This window comes from Neophocaena asiaeorientalis, unplaced genomic scaffold (genome assembly GCF_003031525.2).
Source record: "Neophocaena asiaeorientalis asiaeorientalis breed wild unplaced genomic scaffold, Neophocaena_asiaeorientalis_V1.1 scaffold70, whole genome shotgun sequence".
Taxonomy (NCBI): Eukaryota; Metazoa; Chordata; class Mammalia; order Artiodactyla; family Phocoenidae; genus Neophocaena; species Neophocaena asiaeorientalis.
Genome location: NW_020175410.1, coordinates 1,922,950 through 1,947,520, shown reverse-complemented (window position 1 = coordinate 1,947,520; position 24,571 = coordinate 1,922,950). Strand labels below are relative to the sequence as shown.

Here is a 24,571-nt window from a genome sequence, read left to right as displayed (position 1 = left end):
GTTTGACATCTACTTGTGCACTGCTAAGAGTGATGTAATCCATGCTGCTTTTAAGAAAGCTTTGCTCCTGAAAGAAATTCCTGGGTTCAAATTTTGTCTCTTTTGAAGCTAAAGGCAAATGAACCTGCTACAATTTGGAATTGGTTACATTAGTTGTAGTACATGTATGAACCAGCAAATAATAAGCCATTATATATTCTTCCATGATGTTTTCAAAGCATTTCTGGTCATATCATATCCTATTTCTTTTTTCAGTCCACAAAATGGAAACCAGAATTTAAATCATTGTTTTCTCCTATGATCAGGAACGAGTTTTTCTGTAGTTTAAAAAAAAACATTGTACGTGGGCAGAGAGAACATGTGGACTTGTCTAGTGTCCAAAACTGGAGTCACTATGTGTAGCAATTTGGGGTTGTTAATTTTAAATGCTAAAAACACAAATACATATGGACAATACCAATCATTAAAGTCTTTAAATAATGTTTAAAATTCAAATGGCTTTCTTCAATATATTATCCAATAGTCTCTGTAAACATCTTGTAAACCTATTTTATTTAGTAGGACATACTGTGACATACACTGCTATTTGCCCAACCAGAAAATATCCCCTATATCTTCTATACTAATACTATGCTGATTTTGTCCAGGTATAAGAAAGGGATGTATTCAGAGGCAAAGTGAACCCTTTATCCCCAGGGCATGAATTATGCTTGGTATAATTCATTCATGGTTAATTCATGAACTACTGTTAGTTATTGTTTCAGTGTGGGCATGTGAATCAGTCCTGAGCAATGAGACATGAAAGGACATTTGCTGGGAAATACTCTGGGACTTTTTTCCCCTCCTTCTTAAGTGAAATTTACAACATGCTCTAGGAGAACTGAACTTGCTGCCTTTGGTCACAGCGTGAGGACATGATGCCCATGTCCTTGCTGTAATGCCCATGATGAGTTGCTGTAATTATGATGATGAAAGCCCAGAGAACTGTAGAGAAGCCTTTTTGGAAACTCTACATGTTTGAATTGTTGAACTAATCAATCCTGGAAATACTCACCTCTGAATTTTCAGTTATACTTAAGCCACATTTAATTGGATAATCTGTTTCTTAGAACAGAAGATATCTAATGGACACTCATATCATAGATACTTTAAAATGATACCCTACAGGAAGGTTTATTATGTTACTAAACATTTATAAGTGTTCAAAGAATATTCTTTGAAAAGAAGTTCAAATCACATAGTATTTAGGAGTGAGAAGGATTCATATAGATCTAACATTTGTTATTTTTGCCTACTTGAGTCTATTTCCTTTTTTCTATAAACTATCATCTCAATATGTCTTTCAAGCCTTCCTATCACTGGCCCTGTCCTCCCATTGATAGATCAAATGGTCTGTGATCCTGGCCTGATCACTTTGATAGGTTCGGTGATACCCAGATGAACCCACCCATAACATCAGACTCCAACTTGGAACTTTCACTTCTGGAGTTCCTTGTGTGCAAGTATTTAAAGCTAGAGCTGCTGGTAACCATCTTGCTACCATGAAGGGTGAGAGCCTGTAGGAGAATCTGCTTTGAGAAATGTATAACTGCAGAAAAGAATGAGAAGATTCCTGATGAAGTTACTTGACTCACTGGATCCAGCACTGCCTAAAGAAGAAAAACCCCGGACTCTTCAGTTATATGAGTTAATAAATTCACTCTAAGTTGAATTTCTGTCATATACAACCAAAGAGTCCTTCTTCATACACTCAGTGACCTATTTTGAGTAGACTTATTTATAGAACTCACTGTGTGAGTCATAGGGAATACTTAGAATTGTTCCAAGAGAATATACTGTGATTTTTACAATGGTATCTAATTATTAAATATAATTCCATAGGCTTTATATATTAAAATTATTTTTAAAAACTTATAATAGACTAATTTTTCTGTGTATATCATTTATTAACTTCTATTACGGAGCTTTCATGGACAGACTGACATCTTTCAATAGCACTTACTTAATCTTTGAAAAAGGTAAGTTGTCTTTTTTGAATTCACTGCCCACTAATCCTATTTGTATTCATCTGCATTTTTTCTGGATTCTTGTATTATCTTAGACTTTTTCACACTATTTATTAGGTCTAAAGATAACTTCTGTTACGTTTTTTAATATCATTGTCTGTTTGCACTGTATAATGGATACTTTTTTTGCTCTTTTAATGCACTAATTCTCTCTTCAGTTGTCTTTAAACTGCCAATGAAGTCACTGACTTCCTTATGTCCATTATATTTTTGTGTTCTAGAACTCTAATTTGATTATTTCTAAATGTGTTTCATCATTGTTTCTTGATTTTCCATAATTTCTAATTTCTTTTTAATTTCAACTTTTGCTTCTTCAAATATATTAAATTTAATTAATTTATCTTTTAATTGATTTTATTTTCAAAATCTGTTGTTTTTGAGGGTATAATTCTGTTGCTTGTTGTTTCTGTTAATGCTTTGTCATAGTGGCTTTCTCCTAGTGTGTTTCTGTGCTTTTTATCTCTCAGTTCATCATCATTGAGACATTACCTGAGGGACTATGCTGAGACCTGAGTTTGAGGGGATTGCTCTAAGCATGATTTGAACATGGGTCTTTTAAACGAGTCCTAATCTGAGACTACACACTTAGTTTAGGTTTATAAATCAATGGTTAGTGTAAATCCTGGATCCATATCTGAGTGAGAGGTGGTTTGTAGTCAAATATTCTCAGGGAAGACATTTTTCTACCTCCTCAAAGCCAAGTCCAGTATGGGTAAGTTTCCTTTTTACGTTTCTTTTTCTCATCCTCCTCCCCCTCCCCTTGCTGAGAGTACTTCTTTTGCTTTCAGTTGTTTTACTTGAAGTTCTTTAACTGACTTTCCACCCACGTAGGCTCTCAGCTTTGTTTCGGGTCCCTTAAGGTCTTGATCAACAGAGATTTGTCAGTGCCTGGGATAGCTGTCAGGAAGAGCACCTCATTGGATTTGCATTTTCTCAACATTTTTAGCCTCTAAGGAGTACCTCAATTTTTTGCCTACTCATCTATGCAGTGTATTTAAACGGTTTTCTTAAAAATTACATTTTGTCCAGCAATTTTAGGTGTTTGATAGGCCTTAAAAAGTTGGTGTATCTAACCCACCATTTTGCTAGAAATGGAAGTCCCCTTTCCCTGTTTCTTCAGAGCGTAAACATTACTCATACAGCGCTGCTATGTGAGGCCTCAACATCCCTGACTCAGTGAGGTTCTTTCATGAGGTACATACTTCCTTGGTAACCAAGTCAGATACTGATTTTTCATTCTTCTGTCATCCTATTTTCAATTTCACCTACTTCCAACTTAGTTACTTTACTAAAATTTATGTACCTCTTTGAACTATTGTAAATCCTTTTTGGAAGAATATAATATGAATAAATCTGTGAAACAAAGCAAATATTTTAAAATACCTCTGTTTTTAATCTTTTTATGGTTTACAGTGCATTTTTACATACATTATGCTATTTTTGTTTTCTCCAAAATATAGGCAGTGAGGGTATTCTCATGTAGCCAAAAAATGATTCCCCAGGTGGTAATGCCTGAATCAGAATCCAGATTCTAAACCCTGGTCCAGTGCTCTTGTGCCTCAGGAATATTTCGAATATGTAGAAAGGACAAAATAAATGAAGGTAACTGTACATTGCAAACCCCCTAAACTCAAGTTATCAGGGTATTCTTTAACTGCAGATAAGCATGTTGAAATTGCTATAAAGTCTGCTTTCCCCAACACATTTAATTCTAGCTTCTGAAATACTTCTTTTTCTTGTTGAAGAATTTATTTGTGACAAATCATTTCCTACTTATATTTTAGATCAATTATATACCATTTGATGGATATCTTATACGGAACACTTTGGATACAATTAATTAACTTACATTAATTAAATTAATTCTAGAAGAATCAGTTTACCTGTTTAAATGTGAGACATTGCCAAAATTCAAAGATTATTACAGAAAAGAAAAGAGCACAGCTATAATAGAGAGAGCTTATTTTCATCTTCAAAGGGACAGATAACTTTTTCACACTCTATTTAAAATGAGCACCACTTACAGCTTTATCTGTAGAGGTCTCTTCATAAAATGTTAGTATCAGAGCAAACTGTACAACTGCATATGTCTTTAATAGCCGAGATGCTGCTGATGAGAAGGGAACTTCTTCCCCCTTGACCTAGGAAGATAAGAAAGAAGCCTTTCCATTATATTGCTCCCTTATCTCTCACACTGAAATTCACACTAAGTGAAGAGGAGATATGCAAAAAGAAATGAAAGGTTTTGCTATCTTTTTTAATCCTCGAAATGACTCTAACGTTTATTACTTTGGATAGAAAAAATGTAAAAATTAGGAGACTTGTTTTTCATTTCAGAAGCATTATGATTCTGATCTACTCTGCTTTATATAGAGCACTGTAAGAATTGATACTGATGATTAACATAAGCAAAATGAACATGTAATACGAAATATGAAAATATGTCCACGGTTATACATCAAAGTATAGCAAAAGAGAAAATGGAAGGTGATTTGGGATAGTGTAGATATTCATGCTTCAAAGGCAAATACTGTCTTATTGAAAACAGCTTTCCCAAACTACAGTTTCCCAGAAATAATATAATCCTATCCTTATAATGCAGATTTAGGCATCAATATAATTTTAAAACATTCACTTTGAATTATCCATTGCAAAAAAAGAAAATAATAAATGAACCGTAGCTGACTAGACTTTCTGGAGCTGAAATAAGCAAATTATTTTCACTTATATCAAGTCAGATCCTTGTTATACAACTAACTGTGAACATAACCAAGTGTCTGGAAATTCCAACACAGCAGCTTTCATAAGTGGAGGAGAAAATATCCTTATTCAGATCAGGATTTTTGAAAAATAACGATATTCAAATAAAACATATTTCATTTTCTTGAATACTGGCTAATTTTTACACTCATAATTATCTTTGAAACCAACAGTAGCTTATTGTTTCTATATTACTATCAATGACAGTTATTTTGATAAGCAATCTCAATACGTATCCTAAATGATTGGAAAGAAATTCCTTTTCCTCCATTTCATAAGAGAAATTCCACATTGAAACTGAATTTTTCATTTGATTTTCAGTGTTTTAAACCTCTACCTTGTTTATTTTTAGTTTTTCATGGGATTTCTGTACTTAATGCTACTACGCCACTAAGAAATGAATAAAGTTGTAATCTAATCTAATAACCATATCATTTCCGTATGACTTTAGACCTTTTGTTCTGGAGACCTCAGTTTTTCATGGACAAAATGAAGGCTCGACTGAATCTTCTCTAAGGCTCTCTGTGATGGATCCATAAGTGTCTGTGTGGTTTCTGCACTACACAAAGGCTCTCAGCTGTGGGTTTGAGCCAAGAAAACCAGTCTCTGCTGCTCTGCCCCAAACCATGCTCCCTAGTAAGAGGCAGTGTCAGTCTGGGAGAAGGCACCCCTCTTAATGGCCCCTAGGTGGTGTCCACTTATTAATTTACACATTACAGGGCTGTATCTGCCTAAGGGAACATCTTTTTTCAGATTTGCATGAAGTCAGCATGTATTACAGGCTGGCTGTAGACCTGACAATATGAAATTAATATTTGCCATCATAGAATTCATGAGCTTTAATTACCTCTGGAATTTCTTCATTCAGTCCAAGTCTTGGTTTACCTGGACCCCATCCTGGTCCTTTAAATATGACAGAAAACTTATTGAAGAATCCAGGTGTGGCCCAGAATGTAGTCCATATGGTAAGTAAATGGTGGAACTAGAAGAATAAAAATATAGTCTATTTAAGATAAGAAAAGACCATAACAAAAAAGATTAAATACATTAAATCATGGATTTTATTTTATTGTTTAATGTAACTTACAAATTATTCTTTAATATATAGGTTATGTATAATTTGCTAATATTGATTAATATGCAATTGCATTATAAATTGAAATTCATTCTATGCATTCTGCATACCTTTACATTTAAATGTGTTCTTGTCAATATTTCTGAAGCTCCACAAAATTATAAACAGGAAATTTAATAATAGGGCAATTGTTTAGAAAATTAGCAAAGAATAAGCTCTATTTACAATAGCCCGGAGATGGAAAGAACCTAAGCCTCCATCATCGGACGAATGGATAAAGAAGATGTGGCACATATACACAATGGAATATTACTCAGCCTTAAAAAGAAATGAAATTGAGATATTTGTAATGAGATGGATAGACCTAGAGTCTGTCATACAGAGTGAAGTAAGTCAGAAAGACAAAGACAAATACCGTATGCTAACACATATATATGGAATTTAAGGGGAAAAAATATCATGAAGAACCTAGGGATAAGATAGGAATAGAGGCGCAGACCTACTGGAGAACGGACTTAAGGATATGGGGAGGGGGAAGGGTGAGTTTAGAAAATTAGCAAAGAATAAAAAGTGAGTTCAGAGAATTTGCTTCCAATGGATTTAACTAGCAGCCTGGGCACTCGACAGCCACATCTCGCTAAATGGTTTTTAAAGTTGAACATGGAATCATACAAATATTGCATATCTGTTATATATTTTTAAAATAATCTTTAATTTAATGTATTGAATTACAGACAAACACCTCATTTTAAGAAAAAATGTTCAAAACCATTTCTGATGGTAGACCTCTGAGGATTAAATAGATAGACCGCATTCTGTAATAGGAAAAGTTTGCTGAGTCAGAAGTTTACCTTGAGGCTTATAGCAGGAATTCACATTCTTTAAATAACACACATTTGATATGTATAAAGCTAAAAGTATGCCCACACATGACAAGGACTCAACAAATACTGGCTATTAGGATAAATAGCTATACATATCATATATGTTATAAAAATGTATCATAGGATTAAAAATAATCCTAGATATTGGGCATCAGCTGTTGACTCTCGAAATGAGTTCTATTATACATGTAGTGATAAATTAATGTAGAAAGAAGTTATGGCTCTATCAGAATTTGTGGTCTCATTGGTATTTTCACTATCTCTTACAGAATTTAAACTGCTAGCATTATAAAAATTGTTTTTAAAATTACTTGAAATATTATAATAAGGAATCTGAAGCAATTAAGCAACAATGTAGGATTTAGCTGAGCTGATTTTAAAGAAAAAGGAAATATTAGATGGAAACTTATCCTGAGGCTTTGCAATAATAATAACACAGAAAATTAATGTTACAACACGCATTAATATACTTACCTGTTTCGTTATTTTAAAAACTGAGTACAAGACTTCCCTGGTGGCAGAGTGGTTAAGAATCCACCTGCCAATGCAGGGAACACAGGTTTGATCCCTGGTCTGGGAAGATCTCACATGCCACAGAGCAACTAAGCCCATGCGCCACAACTACTGAAGCCTGCACACCCTAGAACCCACACGCCACAACTACCGAGCCCATGTGCCGCAACTACTGAAGCCCATGCACTCTAGGGCCTGCATGTCACAACTACTGAGCCCACGTGCTGCAACTACTGAAGCCTGTGCGCTTACAGCCTGTGCTCTGCAACAAGAGAAGCCACCACAATGAGAAGCCCGCGCACCACAGTGAACAGTAGACCCCACTCGATACAACTAGAGAAAGCCTGCGCGCAGCAACAAAGACACAACACCAAAAAAAAAAAAAAAAAAAAAACCTGACTGAAATCTTACTGCTATCATTCTAGACACAAACCATGAGAATACAGGGCTTTTAAATAAGGAGTACTTTCTCACTTACTTGTTTTCCAATGCCCTGAAACTCTTGGACTCCAAAGGAAAGCAAAATGAATGGTCTATACCTAGTATTAAAGGGGAAAAAAGCCTCTCCATCTAACAGGGGCCATCCTAAGGTGCTTTTGATGCCTCTGATGGGAGGGTGAGAAATTTAGCTAATATAAAGGAGTACAAGTGAAAGTAAATACGTGATTGTGTAGGTTTAGGAACTCCTAATTATTACAACTTGCTGATTTGATATCTCTTACAATATAAGTGAGTATGTAGGAGACTAAAACTTAGACACAGTTGTGACAACCATTATGCTAAAGGCAATGTTTACATGAGGGCAGATTTAGCAGCAACTCATAAAGACCTGTGATTTAATATTTTGTCTCCAAATCCTAATCATCCAACTCCTTGTGCAGCTCATGTGATGCAGTTTTCAACTTCTTATTGTATCTCGAATACGAACCCCTTTTCCTCCATGTGTGTACACTCCCAAAGCCTTGCTAGCTAAAGGATTGCCATGAACCAGCAGTGTCGGCATCTCCTGGGAGCTTGTTAGAAACACAGTACCTTGGCCAGATTTCAGACCCACTGAACCCTACTTTAATAAGATCCTCCCATGATTCATATGCACATTAAGTTTGAAAGGCTCTCTCCTAGAGGGCAGAGACCAAGCTGTATTTACTTCTTAATCTCTACATTATGAAGACAAGACCAGGCCCAGGGAAGAAGTGGCTCTTAATGTATTATCTTGAAACTGATTTCAGTTCTATAAAGAACGTACCTAGAAATGTTTATTATTAAGGAAGTACCTGGAAATGTTTGTTAGTATTCTCCTGAAAAAAATCTATCATATTCTTGGTAATGTCTAATCAAAAGAAAGAGAACCAAAGACAGAGAGAAATGCCACTAGTTGAGAAGAAAGAAGAGAAAGAATCAACTTTTCTCTTCTGAACAGCGACATAAAAATGCCTTTCACTTGAAAATTGAGTTAATCAAGTTTGGGGCTTGGCCTTCAACCCACCCCACTTAGGTTAGCATCTGACAAAACTGTGTTTAGGCGGGTGAATTATTTAAATCCTGAGAACCTCAGTTTCATCCACCAAAAAACTGAGGCTAAAGAGAACCACTACCTTATAAGGTTTTAGTAATGGTTAAATTAAACATGTGTGCTGTTAGCAATGTCCTGCACATAGTAAAAGTTCAATAAATGTCCATTTATTTTGTTACTTTAACTTTCTTTAAAAACCTTGAAGAAGTAGCTTTGAAAGCAGACCCAACATGAACCTGTACTTTTTTCCCTTTCTGAATGCTGTATATCCAGTCCCCTGGACAGAGCTGTCATTGACTGACCTCTTCATTTTTTCAAGCATTTTTATCTTTTTCTCATTTACTAGTCCCGACCCCTGGGAGTGTCTGCGGTGCTCTGCTACTGACGGATCAGAGCTTCACAGACATTCCTCATTTCTCTAGTGCCAACCATTGAGACCAGCGAACAACCAATACCACATGTCTGACAGAAAACTGGTCCAGGGCAACAAGTCTTAGCAGGTGAGGCAACGTGCAAACCTAACCAACCCGTAATAGCTCCTGACACCTCCGTCCAAGAAGAGCAGGGCAAAGGCCTCACCCTGAATTTCTAACCAGAGTCATGCAGGCTTGAAGCAAATATTTTTCTTACTCTGGGATCAGCCTTAATTATACATTTTACTACCGCTCCTTCTGAATACATGAATATATTTCAGGTCTATTCTGAGAAAGGGTATGTTTGCTAAAGAGCTATTTCTTTTAATTCTAGGTAACAGACATACTTTAAAATTCTTACAATGAATTGTTTTCAAATGTATTCTGCCCAATTTGATTCAAGGCTTTGAGTGCCAGTTACTTCTAAATTCTTTTACAGTTAAAATATGTAATTTTTAAGGCTAGTGTAATGTACTTCCACCTTTCAACAGCTGATTTTTTTTCAAATATAAAATTTATAAAAGGATGGAATCAATTCAGAAGAAATAAAACCAAGTACATTACCTGCACCTTGAAAGGTTCAAATGAATTAATGGGATGTGTTAGACCATATACAACTTTTTCCTTTTCTGCCTCAAATGTTCCTGGAAGATAAACAACAACGATATGATTTTTGACTTTCTGTGAATGAAGGAGCTAATTTAATTTTTTAAATGCTCATAGTTTAAAGGAGCTAATTTAATTTTTTAAATGCTCATAGTTTTTACTTACCAAAAATTCTATCCCATATAATAAGAGTTCCAGCAAAATTTTTGTCTATGCAATAACGATTTCTGCCTATGAGACAAAATATTTTTTAAAAGTTTTTTGAAAACGGAAGTTATACTTTTTGAAACAATGACATTCCTAAAAATATCTTTTCACTGATAACACTAGACTTTATTTGCTAGTAAACTGAGTATTTATTTTCCAATTGATCTTACTAAAAAGAGCAAAGACTTCCTTAAAGTCATAGATATTTAGAATTATCCCAGAATTTTAAAAAAAGCATCGTTCACAATTTTTCTGGTCTTTAAAAATCTGGGATAATTCTAAGTAATTCTTTTTTTTAGGACTATTAAAGAGCAATAATTAAAAATTAAATGGTCCAGAACAAAAGGCAATATGAAATAAGATAAATATCAATAATATATGCATTTTTTTTGATGTGATCTTTACACCTTTTCACCGCCTCTTTTCCAGGAAGAAAATTTTCCACTTACAGTAAGACTTTCCTATTTTTTTCATCACAAAAGACATAAGTAAAAATTAAGTTACCTTTGATTATATTCATTGACTCAAAACATACATGATATTTTGATGCCCCAAATACTTAAATAGTAGCTTAAATTTAAATAGTTGGACATAGTTTCCTAACTTAAAAAAATTAAATAAACACAATCATATCCACGACTGTAAATCAAAGGAAAAAGAATATTAATCCACCAAGCCACTACTCCAATAAATTCAACTGTCTCCACGTGTCCTCATTTCTTTACACATCTTCTATACATGCAAATGTACACATGAACGTAAAGGTACAAGGAAAATTCTCCCCTGGTACAAAAGTAGAGTGGGGCTGGCTACACAGATCCACCATTCATTGCCACACGTAGCGTAGGCTAAACAGTGGCTCCCAGTTGGGTGAGGGAGCACTTTGAACCTCAGGGAATATATGGCAATGTCTGGAGACACTGTTAAGAGTCAATAACTGGGAAGGGATACTATTAGCATCTAATACGTAGAGACCAACATCTTATCATACACAGGGCAGCCCGCACGCTCACCCCGCATTCCCAAGTGAAGAACTATCTGGTCCAAAATGTTAATAGTGCAGAGGCTGAGAATGCCTGATATAAAGCAACATGCGTGCGAAGGTGCTCTAAGGCCAAACAGGAAACTAGCAACTATTTCTTTTTCAATGTGGACATGTTTCTCTCCAGTCCTTGTGTTTCCTTTAATATGGAGGGAACAGCAAGAGCATAATGCTCTTGACCTCTGCACCAACTCAGTAATAATTCCCTGTGGTGGAGGTATGACTGTGGAGTTTGGAAGGGGAAACTGCACATGTGCAGCAGGACCCCACCCTCTCCCCACCTGGAGGAGCTTGTGCTTCTGCTCTGCTCCCTGCCCCAGAGAAAGGGACCTGCCCACCTTGGGAAGGCAGGCCTGACGTGTGCCAGTACTACTGCCTGTGATGCCTGGACACTTATAAAAACAGAACAATAATATTTAATATTTTCTTACTAGCTTCCTTCTCTCAAAATGGCATTTGTGAGATTTATTCATGCCATTACATGTTATAATAGTTTGGACATTTTCATTGCAATATAGTTCTCCATTACGTGAATAGTCTACAATGTATCTGTTCTATTGCTGACAAACATGCAAATTATATCTTTTTTTCCTATTACCTAATACAAATAATGCCAACATGCACACTCTTTACAGGTCTTTTGGTGCGCAAATGTAAATACTTCTGTTATTTCTTAAGCTAGTGTCTTTAAACCTTAGGCACTAGTCACATGGAATTTTTTTCTTTGTCAGGAAAAAGCAGTGTATGTTGAGTTTGTTCATAGAATTTAGGCAGGGAAGTGAAGTGTTGTTTATTAAGCTTTCCTTAAATACCAACAGTTTTTAAGACCAAGACACTCTGACTGTACACAGGAATGACCCTCAGCGTGGGGTCAAGGAGTAACTTTCAACAAGCTCCTCACAATATGAAGTGTGTACCCCCTCAGCCGGTTAACTCCTTTTTCCATTACATCTGAAGAGAGCTAAGCAAAAAGGAAATTCAAAAGTCAGCTATGGAGAGGATTTTGTTTTGTTTTGTTTTCCTCCAGTCCTTTCTTTATAGATTAGGTTTGTCCAGGTACGAAGGAAGCAGCAAATGCCTATTTGCAGTGTGTGGTGACTAGGTTGGGTAATTGTGCTGAAGTGATACAAAATAATAATGTCATTTTTCAAGAAACAAGGAAGGAATGAAAGAAGAGATCGAATTTCCTCACCATGATGAACCCTATGATGGCTAGGAGTATTAAGAATCAGTTCCAAAGGACCAAGGTTATCGATGACCTGTTTAAAAGAAAAGGAACATAGTTATTAAATTATATATAATATTTAAGTACTCACATTAAAATCCCATATGGGTTAAGAAATATTGCTAGTTCCATGGCTGGCATCGGAGTCCGAAGAAGGTTCTCTATCTTCTGGTGTTCATATAAAGATAACAATTAGCTCATCACGATATTCTAAGAGACAATATAGTATAGTAGTGAGGTTAAGAGTAGTGAACTGACTGCCTCAGTTCAGTCCCTGAATCCTCTATTTATTATTATGTGGTATTGGGGAAATTACTTAAGCTCTTTATAAGTCAGATTCCTTATCTTTAAAATGGAAATAATAGTATCTACATAATAATGTTCTGAGGATTACAAATGTTATTGTATTTAGATGCTACTATTGCCACGGCATACTTCTTTAAGTTTCATGTCACTTTATGTTCTTCATCCATCAGCTATGTCTTTGATGACTTATGTTAACAGAGCAGAACTAGGCGAAGGGAATCCCAGTATTATATTTGTTTTCTGGAGTTGGTTTCACCCAATAATCAGTCATGCAGTAACTTAGTATTGCAGTTGCATTACGGTGATCCTTGCTTATTCAAATAGACTCCTAAATGTCCTCTTACTGTAGATGCCCCATCTTCCAGTCCATTTCTGAGGCACGATTCAAAGTCAAATATGTAAAGGGGCTTTTTTTGGAATTAAAGAACCTTTAAAATCGCGTCTATTATTCTCTAATGTTCTCTCTCAACATTTCTCAGTAAGAACCCCGTATGCCCGAGTCTGCACACTCTAAAGAGTGTAGAAACCAGGTAGTTACCATAAATTAGAACAGCAGGCCGTATTTAAGATATCCATTATGTCATACAGTTAATATTGGAGAATGTGGGAACGCTTTTCATCTCAGTTACATTATTCTTTCTTCCATCAACCATGGCAGATAACAGTCTTTTACTTTTCTTTAATCACAGTATAAGTAGATCTTTTAGAGCCTATTTATGACAAAATCAATACATCGATATTTTAAGAAATTACTCACCTTTAAAGTTAACTTCCATTTAAAGGATATATAAGGAATAAAGTAATATGTTAAATGCTACTTAAGGGAAAAATAGTCACTGAAATCGTAACACTGACATGAATTTGGCAACAAGTCAGTGGTCCGAGAAAAAACAGGGAGCTGGGACTGCTTCAGATGAAAAGATATTTAAGATACATACAACCAAATGTATTGTGGGCATCTTGTTTAGATACTGATTTGAACAAACCAAATATAAAAGACATTTTATAGGCAATGAGAGAAAACTGATTATAAACATAGTATGACATGATAAAAATACTGTTTTATTAGGAGTTATGATGGCATTGTCATTGCATGAGAAAATATAATAGTTTTTTAAGAGTTGTATAACTAAAGTATACGTGACATGAGATCTAGGTTTTGCTTCATCATATTTGGCAATGAAAAGGAAAAAGAAAAAAAGAATAACTGATGAAAATGAATCAAAATCATAGTGTTTTTATTGAAATATAGTTGATTTACAATGTTGTATTCATTTCAGGTGTACAGCAAAGTGATTCAGTCATACATATCTATCTATTATCTATTATTTTTCAGATGCTTTTCCATTATAGGTTATTACAAGATATCATAATGATTTTTAAATTGAAGTTATGGAGCTAGAAACATTCATTCTATTATTCTCTCTACTTTTCTGAATGTTTTAAAATTTTTAAGACAAATTTAAATAAAAGAAATTACTACTCTAGTAATATACAGTAATGCTCAGTCAGTTGAAAATATTAATATTGATAGAGCCCTATAGTCCCAAACACATATCTATGTTGTAACTCTTTATATAGCAGGGTTTAATACTTTTTTGGCAACCTCTGACCCTGAAACACCCAATTTGCAATTGCTCTGCAGACATGCACAGCCGCAGGAGCCACACGGTCCTCAGCTTGTGGGGTCCTGCACATTCCTGAAGGAGAAGCAGCAGCAGCGCTGCCACATAACAATGTTGCATCTCTTCATAGGGCAGGTGTCACCAGCATCTCCTTATTAGACTCACTGCACACCTGAAAGAAACAGTCCTTGCCTCCTTCCCTGCTGCCCAGCTTCTAAGGGGTTCTCGGTTTCCATTACGGTACAGGCATGCAAAGGATGCAAATGTTTGCAATGCAGAGGATATGTAATATGTTATCTCTCTCTCTCTCTCTCTCTCCCTCTCTCTCTCTCTCTCTCTCTCTCTCTCTCTCTCTCTCTTCTTGTCTCTCTTTTCTAATCTAGAGTTCTATAGCCATTTTTAAAGTTATCCATAAGAAATGTATTATGGGATCCAAACAACAGACTTTTTTTTTTGATCCATAAGACTTTTTCGTTGATTCATACAACAGAACTCATTTATACATGAAAAAAATCTCTGTAGTTTTTAATTTCAGGAGTTCAAAATATGGTGAATATATAGCCCTTATATCAGACCACAGTCCTGTGAAATAAGAGGCAAAAATATTATCCCACAAATGCACTATCAATGACCAGAAATTGGGAGGGGAGTAAGTAGAAATAACCCTTAATTTTATTGGACTACATTGCTTTGTACTGGTGGAAAAAATATTTGTTGAGAAGAAGAATGGTGACGGATAGAGAACAAGAAGGGGGTTTCTCAGCAGTCAGGACATTGAAATCTGATGCTCTGCTCAGGCTTTGTATCTCTGGCAGAGAACCAGATGGGAAAGGAGAAAACCATTTTATCCTTGTTTGTGTCTTTGGTGGCTAACATATGTTACAAAAACAGACAACAAAAGGGGGTAGAGGAGATTACACTAACTGGTTTCTGCTACCCAGATGCATTTCTAATCCTTGGTCCCGGCGTGTGTGCAGCCAGATTTAAAGCCCCACAAATGGTAAGTGAATTCAGATGATTGGAGCCTTGGCTGAGGGCATTATTTTTTTAATGTCATGTACTTTTCCTCAAAGAAAATCTTTTGCTTCTGCAGGCTAAAGCATGGTGATATCAATATTGAAAATTCCTTTTTTTTTTTCTTTTTTTAGTAAAATGCCAAGTATAACACAGGCAACCAGAGTTAAATTTCCTTGTAGTGCCTATGAGTACCTTGGAGCTGGGGAAGACCACCTTGGTGTGGGAAATGATTCATCATTCAGACAGCCCAGTCAGAACCTCTCTTGTAGTAAACCCTTCTGATTCAAAGTCATGGAGAAGTAATTAATAACTAATAAGAGCTGAGTGTGATGACTTATCACCCATTTTTGCAAATTCAGTCATTTAGAAATTCAACCGCATCTAGCTTTGAATCATTTCCCGAAAATATTTTACTGTGAACATAATTGGAGCTATTCTCATTTTTAGAAGTTATTTGTCTTGCTTTTTTTAGATTTAGATGAGTTAATTTAAATTATAAAATTTCAGAACATATAGAGGACTTAAAAATAATATAGTGCAATACTCTATTACAAAGAAGCATAGAACTGAAGCTCGGAGAAGTTAAATTACTGATCCAAGTTGAAACATCTTAGAAGAAGCCCTAAAGTCTTCTCAGTTTCAACTCAGTAATCCTTCTATTTTTCTATCATGTTGCTTTATGAGATATAGCACTTTTCCCATCAAATAAATCTAAATTTTTAGAACTTTAACGGGAAATGATAACTAAGTGCTTTTTGACTACATTTCAAAATGAAATCCAGTTATTTAGAAAGAGCCCAGGAATTTCAGCTTCTACATTGCGCTCATGGTATTTTAGGCACTTCTGGGGCTTCTTAGGTCTCTAAAGCAACGGTCTGTGTCTTGTAGCCTGTAGTTTTCTATCAGGGTTTTATAATCTGAGGGCCATGGATGTCTAGAAGGGCCATTTATGGGCTTCAGAAGGCCAAGAACACCCTGAAGTGTCATACCAAATTTTATGAATATGTGACTATGGGTATTTTCTTGGGGAAAACTACTATTTTCACAATATACTCAAAGGGATACATAAGTCCCCAAAGGTTAAGAATCAATGTCCTAAACAGAGTGCTTTAGGTTGTTGCCTTTGCCCTTCTTATTTATATTGTGTTTTTAGTTTCTGTATTATTAAAACTTGGGTGCTAATTTCCCACCCAATCTTCAAAGACAGTAACTTTAACATTTTTTTCTGCCTATTTCGTGAAATCATTGTTTTCCAAAAAGATTGTTTCTTAAGCTGCTTTTACTTGTTTAATAATAATTTATTAAAAATAAATAAATAATAAAAGTAACAATTTTATAATTATAGGCTCCATCCATTCTATTGATTAACCTTTATCCAGCAGAAGTGCTCTGGACTGGATTTGCTGGAGTGGTCACAAACTCCTTATTTCTCTCTCCACAATTTATGGTGGATGTAGGGAAGAAGAGTTAAAAGTAAGAGAACAGGAACCATGAGTTTCATCATGTCATTTCATCATGTCATTTCCTCTCATCAAAACTAAAATGAACTCAAATAAAAGGATCTTCATAATGAACTAAATAAAGTCCAAAACATCTGGAATTCAAAGCCGTTCACATTTTTCCTCAAGACCGATCCCAATGCTCTTACTTTTGCCTCTAAGACCTTCATGTCCCATCCTGACCTGTTGGAATCCTGCTCTACCTCCAAGGCCTAGTTAAATTTTCCAAGCACTCTTCTGGATTTTTCTAAAGGGAATTTTGTTTTCCTTTCTCTGAGTACATATCAAGATACCACTACTTTTTATGTTGGTCTGTCCTATGTCCTAATTATTTGTGTTCATTTCTGTGAAGACAGAAACTGGGTCTCACCCTTCTCGAAGTTTCTCACAGCACATACAACATTGGTTTGCACATAGTGATTTCTCAGCAAGATTATATTGGGTAGATAAGTCAACTTTACTGCCCTCCACACTTCTGCCTTTATAGTAGTGGTTCTTAAACAGGGGTGATTATGCTCCCAGGGGACTGGTGGCAATGTCTGGAGATATTTTTGGTTGTCTCAGCTGGGGAAAGTGCTATTGTATCTACTGAGTAGTAGGTTTTAGTGCCGCTAACCACCCCACAGGGCACAAGACATTCCCCGAAAATAAGAGTTATCTGGGAAGCAGCCACATAGCACAGCGAGATCAGCTCGGTGCTTTGTGACCGCCTGGAGGGGTGGGATAGGGAGGGTGGGAGGGAGGGAGACGCAAGAGGGAAGAGATATGGGAACATATATAACTGATTCATTTTGTTGTAAAGCAGAAACCAACACACCATTGTAAAGCAATTATACTCCGATAAAGATGTTAAAAAAAAAAAAAAGAGTTATCTGGTTCAAAATGTCAATAGTGCCAAGGTGGAGAAACTCTGTGTCATGGGTGTGAATGTCTTACTGTGCTCTAGTCTTGTGTAGTTCAGGAGGGAGGCTCTGTATAATTTCTGTCTTCTAATTGGGAAGTTGGAGGAAGGGGTGCATTAGGGAATGAGCCTGGTAGTTACTGCCAAGGCTACAGGCAAAACATGAGTCTGGCGTGTCCTTAGAGTTTAAAGCCAGGAAAGTGAGTCCAAACATAATTTTTGTTTTAGTGAGGTGAAAAATTAAGACAAATAATTAAAATAAAGGGGCTAACAACAACAACAAACAACAACAAAACACACACAGAAAATCACAGAGGCTAGATGATGAGATAATTGAATTATGAAAATCATCGGCAGCTGAATTTCTTGGATTACCTTTATGCTCTCTTAGCACCAGTTTGTGTGGGCTTCAGTTTCAATGAAATGAATCAGAAATAGAAAATGTAGTTTCCATGTCATCAAGTGCCTTTGAAAGTTCCTTTGAGAGTTCTCATGACACCCGCACCCCACCCACCCTCCAGTTACACTTTGAGTGAGCTGGATAACTTACAAGTCTAAAAGAGTGATGACACCTTCATAGTACGTAGGTTACCAGCCTGAAATCATTTGGCTTTGGAAATTGATAAACTAAGTACACGTGGTAAATCAAATATTTAAATGTCTATTATGAACCGATTGCAATTAATTCTTTCCACGATATAGTTCTCAGAAGTTTTCTCACTACCTTACATTACATGAAAAACATACCTCAATAGGTCTTTCCAATTGAAATTGAAAAATCACTTACAGTTGAACTCTACAAGCATCAAAGTAAGTGTTTTAAATTAGTGTCTTGTCTGAAATTATTTCTTATAAAAGTAACTTAGTCCATTCTATACATTTCTTAATTAGTTTCACGGATTCTTCTGATTGGGAAACATGGGTTAGATTTTTATAGTTCAGTTAAGAATACAGAAATAATTACCGGATGGTCAAGTTGGATGACAAGATTTCCTTTCAACAAAAGTGATTAATTCAAGAGAAAAGTATTTCGTTTGTCTGTATTGCTTAGAAAATTGCCTCCTCTCACCTCATTTTGACTATTGAGGATAGGGAAGAGACTTTCTAAATCTAATTTTAAAAACTTTAATTCTATTTTTTCCCCAATTTTGGAATAATATGTGAATACCATATTACATTTCTACCCTGCAGTTTTTCTATCTGCAGACTGGCACCAAAATGCTAAAATATATTATTGAAAGGCCACAGAAATCCTTATAACAACTTACTTTTAAGAAAGAAGGCATGAGCTTATAGTTATCTGTAAAGTTCTTTCCAAAAAAGAGATGCTTACAAATATTCACACATCCTGTCTGAGAGGAAAAAATTATAATAGGGAAAATATGTCTTAAAAAGCATGTGCTTTACAGAATTCTCATTATAAAAATGAATGTGCTAACAATATGATAAATGCTGAGGGGCGACTGGGTTGAGGGTGAAGTGAAATGAAATCTCTGTAGCAGAAAAATGCCTGCATTCAGATGAGCATAGGTTACAGTGACGACATTGACTCTAAGTAATCAAGACTTCTCCTTACAGCATCACGCGTGATTGATGTTCCAGAGGGACCGATACCACTGCAGGCCTCTGGGTTTCACTGCATCAGTATTTAAGGGAAATGCTAAGCCAGCTCCCAATACATTTATCATCTGATATAAAAATCATTGTCATGCTATATTTAACTAAGAAACATATGCTTGAAGTGCAGACTAAAAACAGCAAAACTTTTCAGGTAAATTAGTGGCAAGATTCAGTGCAAACCCAAACTAAAATTAAATGGACTAACAGTTATATTATGATTACTTGCCTTTTTCTTATCTAATTTTCTTTCTTTCTTCCTTCTTTCCTTTTTTCCTTCCTTCCTCTCTTTTTAACTTTTTCCTTCTTACTTTCAACTATCTATCTATCTATCTGCCTTTCTACCTATCTATGTATATGTGTATGCATGGGTGTTTTTATATTAAAAATTTGGAGAATCTTTTATTTGGAAAGATCTTTACAATTAACTATAGGCTCATGCATATCTTTTTGAAAAGTAAGTGATTATAAATATTTCTATGACCTTTCAATAATGCCTTCCAGTATTTTAGTCCCATTTACAGATTAAAAAACCTGAAGGACAAAAAGATTAATGTATATACATATATTTATTTCTATTAAATATATTTATTATATATATTAAATACAAACTCAAATACCAATCAATGACAGTTTTAGGTACCAAACTACCAGTAAGGGTTTTCTATTAGGGTTGGAAATAATCTGTTTCAGAGGATTAAAACGTGTATTTATAAGTCCTTATCAAAGTCTTTTATTAAAAGCTACTTGCAAAATAATCAGAGCAAGAAGTCTCTTGTCAGGGATTCCATTCATTCTGCAAACATTTATTGAATTTCTATGAACTTTACTAGGTTTTAGAAGTAAAAAGAAATAAAGCGATATGCAGGTACTTCACATAGGAAGCTTATTTACAGTCCAACCATCTCTTCAATGGAAAGGTAAAGCGATTTCAGAAACAAAGCTTTTCTAAAAACGTATCTTTCTCGTAAAATTTTGTGATTTTGCGGGAAGGATGAGAAAATCATTCTTTTTTTGTTTTTTTTTGTTTTCAATTACAATGCACAGCAGAGACATTTGAGCTTAATAAATTTGAATATGTAACTGGCACAAGACTTATTTAACAAGAAGCAAATTGAGTTCCTTTTCCAGGTCTCAAGCTGAAAACTACCCTTAATAGAGATATATGCTTTTGCTTAGTTTTCTATAGTGCTGCTTTGCAAACAGTCCCATTGCTTGTTGCCAGAGAATGCTGTAGAGAATTCTCCCTTGTTCATAAACTTCATCTGACTGTATGGAAATTAAAACAACCTATGTGGGTTTCATTTATTCAATAGGTATTTACTGAGTGCATATTTTATGGAAAGTACTGTGTTAAGATCTTTTGAAAGGTCACAGAATAAACCAATGGAAATTACAATTTATTAGCAGGTAGTTTATTAATTTAAAGGTAGAATGAATGACAATGTTAGATTTTTATTGTTTGTATATATATATTTATGTATGAATAGTTTTTTCTCTCTCAAAAAAATCTATAGCAATTCCTCACTTATAGTTTTAGAAAAAGGATAAAATCCATAAATACTACAAGTCAACATATTAAAATAATTTTACTTCTTGTTCTGAATTAGTTGATCTTTAAACACCCATTGTTTTCCTTATTAAAAACTTAATCAATCTGAACACTTATGGATAAATTTATACTGTAGAGCATCTGGTGATGAAATGTAAAAATAAAACCTTAATTATACCCCCCACTAGATCTGCTGTGTTAATTCAAGACAACACATTCAAGTATTTAGACAGATGGTAGTGGAGGCCATATTAGCCTCTGATTTCTCTACAGGGAAGCAAGAGAAAGCAGAGCTCTTAGGATCTGGGCTTGTCTGCCTACTTTCACACTTTGAAATCCTCGACAAATGCTGATTTATTCACAGCCAAATGTTTTCCTATCTGATTAGGCAGTTTTCTACTTCAGTAAGCATGTAATATGGAGGTAGCTGAATTTCCATACTAAGGAGTGAAAAAACAATATTTATAGTTTGGAAATAAAACAGTCTGGAGGAATCAGGACTGTTGGGATCATAAAGAGCTTCATAGGGAGTAAATTTTTGATGAATCCATACCACAGGGTTAAAGAGTTAAAAGCTTGGTTTTAAGAAGAATGAGACTTGGCTATGTTTATACAATAAACAAGGGTTTTAAAGAACTGTGTTTGTAATAAATTACCTTGAAGGCTGACTCTTGTCACTTATGATTGTATTATTCCTCAAACAAGAGGACAAGAGGTGGACAAGGTAGCATTCTATTTGAATTCATCTCAGCTTACATTTTGAGTAACACTTTTAACTTTTCCTTAGAAAAATGAATGTAAGTAGCTGCTGAATGTGTTCCTTCAAAGGGAGGTGGATTCCAAGTGACTTCTATAAAGCAACACCAATTAAATTGACCTAAGAAAAATGGGAAATATTCATAAGCATAACTATGTAAAACTTCATTCTTGTGTAACATCATTTTATATTTACCAATTTGGTCACTCAGTGAGAAAAGGAACCACATTGTTATTAGTGGTAGTAACACCATGTTAAAAGAAGGTAACTGACAAACTGAGAGTTTAGGTAGTTCTTACACAAACTCCAAATGTTTGGCTCATTCTAAGGCTCAGTACATTGTGTCTGCCATGATGATCATACTCCCAATTTCAGTGTCGCTTTTACATTCATTAATCAACAAATGTCAGTGATTACTGACCATGTACCTGGCAGTTTCTAAGCATTAGATATAAATCTGCATTTTAATGTTTACAATCTCATAGGTCAGATCTCCTGTCACTCATTATAAATTTTAGTCTGTTAAATATTTGTAAATACCAATTGCTTAAAGTCAAATATCATAGCATGATCTCTCAATTAGTTGTTTGGAAGCTACAAGTATCTGTTTGTCATAAATTAATTTGTCCTGTTCCTATTTGCATATTTTCCTTCTAAGGACAAGCTAAAGGACAACTTCTCCCCTTGTCCCTCAGAATTTATTAAAGATTTATTTATTTATTTTTTAACTGTACATCATGTCTTAGTCAGTTTGGGATGCTGTAACTAAATACAATAGACTGTGTGGCTTAAACAACAAACATTTATTTCTCACAGTGATAGAAGGGAAGAAGTCCAAGATTAAGGTGCCAGCAAATTTAGCATCTTGTGAAAGCCACCTTTTTTCTGTATCCTCTCCTCTTTGTCTCTTCTTCTATGAATACTAATCCCATCATGAGGGCTCCACCTTCAAGACCTGATTACCTCCTAAAGGCTCCATCTCCAGATATCATCACTTTGGGGATTAAGGCTTCACCATATTAATTTTGGAGGAACACAATTCATTCCACAGCACATGCTCTCTGATCCAAATCTTTGCCATGGGTACTCTCTTCTTGTTTCTCCTTCTGCTTCTCTTCAATATGTACACATATTATAAAGAATCTGGTTAACATGATGAATTCATTCATTCATGAAAAAGATATTTACTGATAATCATCCAAGTTCAAGACAATGGGAAAGCAAAGACGTATAAAACATAGTCTTTGTCTTCAAGAAGTTTACTTTCAGCTCCTGCATTCGTTATGCTCAAACTTCATCACAACAATGTTCAGTCTAATCTCTTGGGAAGCTTGCTCAAGTTTCCTACTCTTGCTCTCCAGAGATTTAGATTCTGTGGTTCTCAGAACGGGACCATGATTCTATATCTTGAGTAAGCACAAATAATTCTGATGCATGCGGATGACGTGCAACAGTTATACCTGCTTCTATTAGCTCTGTCTCTGTGTACCAGTTCCAATATGCAGGGTTTGTTTTGTTTTGGTTGGTTTTTTTGCTTTTTCATAATTGCTATTGGTTGAAAGCGTATTATTTTCCAGACTATATACTTAATACATGCTATGTCATTAATCCTAATAACACTCTTATGGGGTAGGTATGACTACTTTCAGTTAACAGATTTGGAAGCAATGTCAGAGAGTTTAAATAACTTTCCTAAATGTCCACACGCATTCATTCAACAAACATGTCTTGAGCTCCTATTAAGTAGGTACCTTTTATATTCTGGGAACACACTAGTGAAGAAGATGTACAAACCTCTAACAGAGGATAGACTTCTCTTTGATTATAAAACCTTATGCCATTATGTTTTACTACTCCCTTGTTCCTGAAATGTCTTTCTCTTCAATTCTGGTTATAGATTCCGATCTTATGTCTTGTGTCTGAAGGCCTCCAATTCCAATCTTTTCACAACAGATATTTGAATATGGTGATCTATGAATTTTTAAACAGTTTATTGATAATCTTCAGGAAACTCAGTAAAATTCTTGATATTTTGTCAAGTTTCTTCCTTTGGCAAAGAGTCACCAGAATCCAACAGTTTCTGGAAGGAGGTTGTGATCCTCAAAATGTTAGTAATAAAGGGTGCCAACCCAGGTCAGAAAACTGGAATCGCTCTTTGGCCCGGAGTAGCTGCTTGAGAAATATTTTTTGAACATATGAACTTCAAAGAGATTTATATATCTAATACATGTGGAAAAGCACTACTAATTTATACAAGAATAAGCAGGGTGGGGGTGAATTATTTTAAAAGGTAACTGTAGAACAGAAGATTTCTTCTAGAGAGAACATGTATAGGCTACTAAAGAGATCAAGGAGTTGAAGGTGACACCAGGATTTGATCTTGACACTGTCTTCAAGTAGCAATGGAAACAAAGAAGAACGGCTGATTTGAGGTGAGAAGAGCTGAAATGGAATATGTTTTAGAAATGTCGGCTCAGAGTGGTGTCAAATATTCCTATGAATATGTTAATTCAAACATTCAAAAGATAGATCTTAAATCCATAAGAAAATTCGTATTAGAGCTATAGACTAAATATGCAATTACTTGAAGACAACCTAAAAATGGTGAAGTAAATTAAATTCTAAGAAGGAACAATACTGAGAGAAGAAAAGAGAATTGGAACCGGAAATTCAGGAAGAAGTCAAACAGAGTAAGGGAGTAAGGAGAGCACAAGTGCTGAGAAATGTCTCAACTTATTTCAAGAACAAAAGGTTTATGATATTAGGTACTATTGGAATAAGCACTGGATAGAAAAAAAGCATGAAAGTTGATTTTTGTTAAAATAAGTATCTTTCAAAAGCATATATTTTGAAATAGAACTTACTCATTCCCCCAAGTTCCGAAAGATATGTAATCATCACCCTCAAAAATTTACACTCTATTAGGGGAGATCTGGCATAAGTATATTCTAGATATAAATACAAGTATGTATACACATATGTTTACTAATATC

At 35.1% G+C, this 24,571-nt stretch overlaps 1 protein-coding gene across 1 annotated transcript in view; it reads right to left on the bottom strand.

Moving 5' to 3' along the window:
- AGMO (alkylglycerol monooxygenase) overlaps positions 1 to 24,571 on the bottom strand; it is a 385,566-nt gene that overhangs the window by 173,134 nt on the left and 187,861 nt on the right. The window contains exons 8-12 of the mRNA XM_024767092.1: positions 12,272 to 12,338; positions 9,996 to 10,061; positions 9,789 to 9,868; positions 5,674 to 5,808; positions 4,091 to 4,207 (exon numbers count right to left, since the gene is read on the bottom strand). Coding sequence (XP_024622860.1) covers positions 4,091 to 4,207; positions 5,674 to 5,808; positions 9,789 to 9,868; positions 9,996 to 10,061; positions 12,272 to 12,338 — 465 coding nt within the window. The remainder of the gene's footprint in view (positions 1 to 4,090; positions 4,208 to 5,673; positions 5,809 to 9,788; positions 9,869 to 9,995; positions 10,062 to 12,271; positions 12,339 to 24,571) is intronic.